Below are 7,746 nucleotides of genomic sequence, written 5' to 3'. Positions count from 1 at the left end.
ATGAGAATAAACAAAACTAATAAATCAGCAGATAAAGCTAAGAAAATACTAAATATCAAGAGGAACAGAAAAGACAAAGGCCGAAAAAAAAAAAAAAAAAAGGAATAACAAAAGAACGAAAGAATAAAAGAGGGAAGTGGAACAGAAGATAATTGCGAGTGTGTGGGAGGGGAACGAAGAAATGGCAGTAAATGAGATGTAGGTTGCAGATAAGAAAATAAAACAAAGAGGGAAAGAAGGAGGGGGAGGGTTCACCACTAAACCCAAACAAAAGCGAAAAATGAAACAAGCGAAAGAGCAAAAACCCCAAAACCAAAGAGGAAAATGGAAAACACAAAAAGGAAGAGGCACCATGGTCAGGAGAAGGGGGGGAAGGCTATTGAAGTTTAGCAAGAAGAGGATGCCAAGAAGCACTGATGCGCCAACCGTCATCACGATTAAGGTTGGATGGGTGATTGTGTATTTCTATTGCCTCCCTGAGCTTTCTTTTGAAAAAATCATCTTCTCTAGAGAGCACCTGAGTGTTCTCAAGACAAATATGATGTTTAGTTGTGAGGGAGTGCTCCGCGAGGGCAGATTTAAGGGTTCGCTCATGGTTAATGTCAGCGCTGTGCTCTTTGATTCTAGTAATAAATGAGCGACCAGTTTCCCCTATGTAGGGGGCGCCGCAAGAGCAAGCGATCTTATAGACCCCCGAGTCTAGAAAGATGTCTCTCCAGCCCTTGAGAGGGGGGTAATGATTTCTCAAAATTTGACAAGGCTTGAAAGAGCAACGAATGCCTCTTTTTAGAAGAATCTTAGAGATTTTCTGGGAAATGGCCCCGATGAAAGGAAGGGACGCACTAGGGACAAAAGGACTGAGGGGAGGTTTAGATAAGGAGAGAAAGCAAGACTTGGCTAGGTTGAAAGATTTGGAGATTTGCTTGTTACTGTACCCATTCCAAATGAAGACTTGGCGAAGGTGTGCCAACTCATCATTAAGGTGATCCTCATCACATATGTGATAAGCTCGCATGGCCAGAGTTTTGAGGATACCCAATTTTTGGCTGGGGTGGTGATGGGAGAAAGCATGAAGATAACGATCTGTATGAGTCAATTTGCGATAAACCTTACAAGCTAGTGACCCATCCGACCGCTTGATGAGAAGAATGTCGAGGAAAGGAAGTTGATTGTCAACTTCAATCTCTTTAGTAAAAGAGATGCAATGGACCAGGTTATTAATATGGGCGTGGAATTCTTCTAGCTTGTCAAGGCCATGGGGCCAACAAACATTAGTGTCATCAACATAGGGCTTCCACCACTTAGGTTTAAGATGGAAGGAGGAAAGGGCAACCTCTTCAAAGTATTCCATATAGAGGTTGGCAATGACGGGGGAAAGAGGTGAGCCCATTGCCACACCATCCACTTGTTCATAGATAACATCTTGGAAGGAGAAAAAAGTGGATCTTAAGCACATTTCCACAACGTCAGCAATCTCATTATCATTTTTCCTTCTGACAATCTCAACGGCATCAGCAATGGGGACCTTAGTGAAGAGTGAGACCACATCAAAGCTAACCAAGATGTCATCCTTGTTAAGCTTTTTGTCTTTGATAAAATCAACAAAGTGGCTAGAGTCTCTAATAAAAGAATCGGTTTGGCCTAAGAGATGGGAAACTAATTTGGCCAGGTGAGAGGCGAGATTATAGGTTGGGGAGCCTATGGTATCCACTATTGGCCTCAAAGGAATGCCCCCTTTGTGAATTTTGGGAACACCATAGATACGAGGTGTTACTTCTTTTGAAGGACAAAGGCGCTTTTTGGTCATCTCATCAAAGGGCGAGGATGACAACGCCAACTTGACATTTTTGAGAATCTTCGAGCATGGGTTACGAGGCAAGATCTTATAGCTGTTGGTATCAGCCAAGAGGTCAAGCATTTTAGTCACATAATCTGACTTGTTAAGAATAACAGTCGCATTCCCCTTATCTGCCTTGGTGATAATAACCTCATTGTTGCTCACTAGATTCTTGATGGCTTTGAGCTCCGAACCTCGGATATTGCACTTGGGTGGTTTGGCATGCTTAAGTGCAACCGCACAATCTTGACGGACTTCCTCCACAATATTCAAAGGGAGAGAACGTACCGACCTTTCGATCTCCCTCACGAAGAGAACATGAGGAATATAATGAGGAGCAATAGAAAAGTTACAGCCTCTTTTGAGAAAATTGTACGCTTGCCTATCGATAGAAGCATCAAAGAGGTTAACTACTAGCTTACTCTCCCAATCAAGGACAGAGGGGGAAAAATTGGGAATAGTAGTGGACTCCAGGCTGGCTGATTGAGGAAAAAAGTTGGAGGCAGAAGAGAGGGGAGAGGAGGAAGAAACATGGCCCGAGGATAGAGGGGGAATGGTATGAAAGGACCGGGGGACAGACCTAGTAATGGCCTTCCCCAAACGAGCTAATTTAGATGGAAAACCACCCATCTTAGGAGGGGACTGAGCGAAGAGATTAGAGCGGTCCGGGGCTCGAGAGGTACCCGAATCCAAAGAGATCAGGTGGTCATTAATGCATTGGGCCGGACTACCAACATTGACCACAAGGAAGTTCTCAACGGTGCATGAAGAGAAAGAGCAATTACTACTGCACATACCTGGCAGAGAGACGTTGCCACCTGATGGATGACCATTGACAGAGACCGCTGGAGAGCCATTGCTGGGAGAATGCTGGGTTTCTGCCAAGTCTGAAGAAGTTCTATAATCTTCACTTTAAACATCGGGTGGTCCATCTCCCTCACTCGGGTGGCTCCCTACCCCCAGAGGCTCCTTCTTCGGTTCTTTCCTCCCCCTCACCCGCTTCTCTTGCTCTCCCCTGCGCATCTTTCTGTCTCACTCTTCCATCCTATCTTGTCGCTTCCCTCAGCCCAGCTACCACGCCTCATGTTACTCACAGTGTTGGTTCTTATGCGGGGGAGCGGAACTCACCGAAGTCCTCCCCACTTCAACCCTTGTCCATTCTCTTGATGCATTCGGCTCAGCATGTCCCCCTTGCTGCATCCAATCCCTCCTTTGGGTCGGTGACGACTCCCATGTGCAGGCCCGTCCTCAACCTGTGTCCTCTGGTGGAAAGCAACACCCCTTCCCCTAGCTACCAGGTGTTCATTTCTCAACCCCCTTTTCCTTTTCAGGTAGGTTTAGACTTGGTAGAAACCCAGCATTCTCCCAGCAACAGCTCTCCAGCGGTCTCCATCAATGGTCATCCATCACATGGCAACGTCTCTCTACCAGGTACGTGCAGTAGTAATTGCTCTTTCTCTTCATGCACCGTCGACAACTTCCTCGTGGTCAATGTTGGTAGTCCGGCCCAATGCATTAATGACCACCTGATCTCTTTGGATTCGGGTACCTCTCGAGCCCTGGACTGCTCTAATCTCTTCGCTCAGTCCCCTCCTAAGATGGGTGGTTTTCCATCTAAATTAGCTCGTTTGGGGAAGGCCATTACTAGGTCCGTCCCCCGATCCTTTCATACCATTCCCCCTCTATCCTCGGGCCATGTTTCTTCCTCCTCTCCCCTCTCTTCTGCCTCCAGCTTGTTTCCTCAATCGGCCAGCCTGGAGTTCGCTGCTGTTCCCAATTTTTCCCCCTCTGTCCTTGATTGGGAGAGTAAGCTAGTAGTTAACCTCTTTGATGCTTCTATTGATAGGCAAGCATAAAATTTTATCAAAAGAGGTTGTAACTTTGCTATTGCTCCTCATTATATTCCTCATGTTCTCTTTGTGAGGGAGATCGAAAGGTCGGTACGTTCTCTCCCTTTGAATATTGTGGAGGAAGTCCGTCAAGATTGTGCGGTTGCACTTAAGCATGCCAAACCACCCAAGTGCAATATCCGAGGTTCGGAGCTCAAAGCCATCAAGAATCTAGTGAGCAACAATGAGGTTATTATCACCAAGGCAGATAAGGGGAATGCGACTGTTATTCTTAACAAGTCAGATTATGTGACTAAAATGCTTGACCTCTTGGCTGATACCAACAGCTATAAGATCTTGCCTCGTAACCCATGCTCGAAGATTCTCAAAAATGTCAAGTTGGCGTTGTCATCCTCGCCCTTTGATGAGATGACCAAAAAGCGCCTTTGTCCTTCAAAAGAAGTAACACCTCGTATCTATGGTGTTCCCAAAATTCACAAAGGGGGCATTCCTTTGAGGCCAATAGTGGATACCATAGGCTCCCCAACCTATAATCTCGCCTCTCACCTGGCCAAATTAGTTTCCCATCTCTTAGGCCAAACCGATTCTTTTATTAGAGACTCTAGCCACTTTGTTGATTTTATCAAAGACAAAAAGCTTAACAAGGATGACATCTTGGTTAGCTTTGATGTGGTCTCACTCTTCACTAAGGTCCCCATTGCTGATGCCGTTGAGATTGTCAGAAGGAAAACTAATAATGAGATTGCTGACCTTGTGGAAATGTGCTTAAGATCCACTTTTTTCTCCTTCCAAGATGTTATCTACGAACAAGTGGATGGTGTGGCAATGGGCTCACCTCTTTCCCACGTCATTGCCAGCCTCTATATGGAATACTTTGAAGAGGTTGCCCTTTCCTCCTTCCCTCTTAAACCTAAGTGGTGGAAGCGCTATGTTGATGACACTGATGTTTGTTGGCCCCATGGCCTTGACAAGCTAGAAGAATTCCAGGCCCATATTAATAACCTGGTCCATTGCATCTCTTTTAGTAAAGAGATTGAAGTTGACAATCAACTTCCTTTCCTTGACATTCTTCTCATCAAGCGGTCGGATGGGTCACTAGCTCGTAAGGTTTATCGCAAATCGACTCATACATATCGTTATCTTCATGCTTTCTCCCATCACCACCCCAACCAAAAAGTGGGTATCCTCAAAACTCTGGCCATGCGAGCTTATCGCATATGTGATGAGGATCACCTTAATGATGAGTTGGCACACCTTCGCCAAGTCTTCATTTGGAATGGGTACAGTAACAAGAAAATCTCCAAATCTTTCAACCTAGCCAAGTCTCGCTTTCTCTCCTTATCTAAACCTCCCCTCAGTCCTTTTGTCCCTAGTGCATCCCTTCCTTTCACTGGGGGCATTTCCCACAAAATATCTAAGATTCTTCTAAAAAGAGGCATTCGTTGCTCTTTCAAGCCTTGTCAAATTTCGAGAAATCATTACCCCCCTCTCAAGGACCGGAGAGACATCTTTCTAGACTTGGGGGTCTATAAGATTGCTTGCTCTTGCGGTGCCCCCTATTAGATTGTGGTGACTGATCAGGAAAGTACTATTGTTAGTGCACTTGACGACCATGAAGAAGGGACATACTATTATTTGTATCATTGTTTCCAAGCCAAAAAAAAATTGGATCACTTGATTATAGATTGTGAAGGTTTAGAATACCATATTGGTGTGGTGGTTGTAACCAACACATGGCTTAGATGATATTTCATGAAGAACACTAACTTGTGATTATTCAAGGATTGGAAAATAGAGAGGAAGATTATTCATTATTTGAACCTTGTTGCCACATCAAATGTCCACTTGATAAAATATGGTGGAAAACCACATAATAAGACTCATTGTAAAGTTTGTGAGTCAGACCACGAGGCAATACTTAAGACATTAAAATGTAGAGCAGATCCAATTGGTTCATTAGCGAGAGAGAGAGAGAGAGAGAGAGAGAGAGAGAGAGAGAGAGAGAGAGAGAGAGAGAGAGAGAGAGAGAGAGAGAGAGAGAGAGAGAGAGAGAGAGAGAGTAGGGGATACATGGAAGAGATGCTACTCTTGATGAGTCCCCAAAGAGACACAACCCTCCAATAGGTAATAAATAGTCATTTCAAAAATTTGAAGCAAGTGCATCCAATAAAGAAAAGGAACATTATTGAAGGATATATATGCATATATGGGCATTAAGTAATAAAAAATATAAAAGAATTCCAATATTGAGTATTGTATACAAAAAATATTTTTCCGAACCAAAGGCAATAAGTCATTCATAATAGTTAGACAATTAAGAACTAGATATATATATGAACCAAATTATTCTTACATATGTATACAATGTTATTGACCAAATTAGAATTAGAAAAATGATATTGCACATAATCTCCATTACAACAGCATGGAAGCTTTGCGATTTTAATAGTTATATTCTTTAGTCCAAAAATGGACATTACAGATATTGCTCACTAATCTTTTACAATAGAAAATGTTTACAAAAAATGGCATGTACTTGTATGAGGACATTATATATTATAGAAATCCCACACCGAAGCAACTGGAAAGCTACTCAAAAAATAGTAATTGAATGCAAGTGTGATCATAAAGATACCTTAATAAACTAGTATCCCCTTTACTCAAGCAACATCTTGGTCATCTACTTGACTAGGACATGTTTGGGAACTAACAATCTCCATTTAAATTCAAGTAATCTTTATTTAAAGGTGGCAATGAGCTTTTTGTTGTTATGTTAGGATCATTAATATATTTCAATGAAAACTTTGAGGGATCATGCCCAACTTGAGTATCTTGGCTTCCCAAGTCCTGTAAATGCAAGGCCATCGATAAGTAGGAATTTCTAATTGAAACATATGTGGTGTTGGAATGAAGTGTGTGACCAGATTCTTTGCCTACTAATGAGACAATTTGAGGCTTCACTTCACATTGCTCCATGGATAATTCTATAGCACTTGTTACTTCTTTATCTGAAAATTTTATGTCTGTGTGCATGTGCACCCTTTCCCAATAGCTATAGGTTTTTTCTCTTCATCCTAAGTAATTGACATACCCTAGATGGAACCAAGATAACCATTTTCTTTTGAAATGTCCTTTTCTCTTAGATTAATCTCTCTATTAAGTAGCTCTTCTACATCTTCCTCTGTATATTTAATAAATGTAGCTACAATTCCTTTGTATATTAAGATTTACTTTGTAGGAATGAGAAGGCATGGGGAGATAGGCCAACTATTGCTCACTATATTAAAAGGTAGTTCTTTCTCATGCCACTGATGGGAGTCATTTCAATCTTATTTTCAAAATCGGTACCTAATTTATCTTGAAAGAATAGTATATGTTGTTTTCAATGTCTTTGAAATATCTGTAGCTAGTAGCCAATTTCTTATTCATCACCTTTGAATATTCATGGGAAACTAAGGTATTTGGTTACCTAATAGGTCTTAGGAATCTTAACTAGGGTCCTAGAATAGTCCTAGATGGACCCATTTGACCTAAATATGTAAAGAGCAAAAATTCCTCAAAAGTTGCAATGTTGCTCAAAAAGTTGCTTGAGCAACTTTTGCAATTTTTGCAAACAGTTGCAAATGGAAGTTTGGAAAGTTGTAACTATCCATAATCAGGTATATGAGCATGAGAAACATATTTTTGAAGGTTAGAACATTTCTAGTCAGATTTGCATTTTTAAGCAACTTTTACAACTTTTGCAATTTTGCACAAAAAGTACAACTTTTGCAAAGTTGACTAGATTTCACTTCTAGGGCTTTGAAAAGGTTCCAAACTATTAAAATAATAAAAAATAAACCTAATCCTAGGCTATATTTACCAAAAACTCAAAAAGACCCAATTTTTCCTAATTAGTAACTTTTGCCCATATCTTTCACAAAGTGGCCTAGGCATACATATCTTGCTCATATCTCTCTCACTATTCATTGTGGGATCAAACTATCTATTCTGTTACCTTTGGGTGGCTACACAAACCCTAGTCCCAAGCTCCTCTTGTCCCATTAAGCGCTCAATGTT

At 41.7% G+C, this 7,746-nt stretch overlaps 1 protein-coding gene across 1 annotated transcript; it reads right to left on the bottom strand.

Annotated features, from left to right (window-relative positions):
• Positions 1–376: 376 nt before the first annotated feature.
• On the bottom strand, positions 377–2,922 carry LOC149554857 (uncharacterized). Its single transcript, XM_089829075.1, has 2 exons — positions 2,834–2,922; positions 377–2,735 (listed from the first exon to the last, which is right to left on the bottom strand). Exons 1-2 carry the CDS (start codon positions 2,920–2,922, stop codon positions 377–379), a joined length of 2,448 nt encoding a protein of 815 aa, XP_089685201.1.
• Between the last annotated feature and the right edge of the window lie 4,824 nt (positions 2,923–7,746).

The sequence above is a fragment of the Cupressus sempervirens genome, chromosome 5 (genome assembly GCF_028749045.1).
Source record: "Cupressus sempervirens isolate cs-2001-9-10 chromosome 5, ASM2874904v1, whole genome shotgun sequence".
Classification (NCBI taxonomy): domain Eukaryota; kingdom Viridiplantae; phylum Streptophyta; class Pinopsida; order Cupressales; family Cupressaceae; genus Cupressus; species Cupressus sempervirens.
Note: the sequence above shows the minus strand (reverse complement) of the source record. Positions and strands in the feature narration are given on the sequence as shown.

Coding starts and splice junctions, on each gene's coding strand:
- LOC149554857 (XM_089829075.1), bottom strand. CDS start 2,922: ATGAGGCGTGGTAGCTGGGCTGAGGGAAGCGACAAGATAGGATGGAAG. Junction 2,736..2,833: donor GGGGAGAGCAAGAGAAGCGG/GTGAGGGGGAGG, acceptor TGAAGATTATAG/AACTTCTTCAGACTTGGCAG.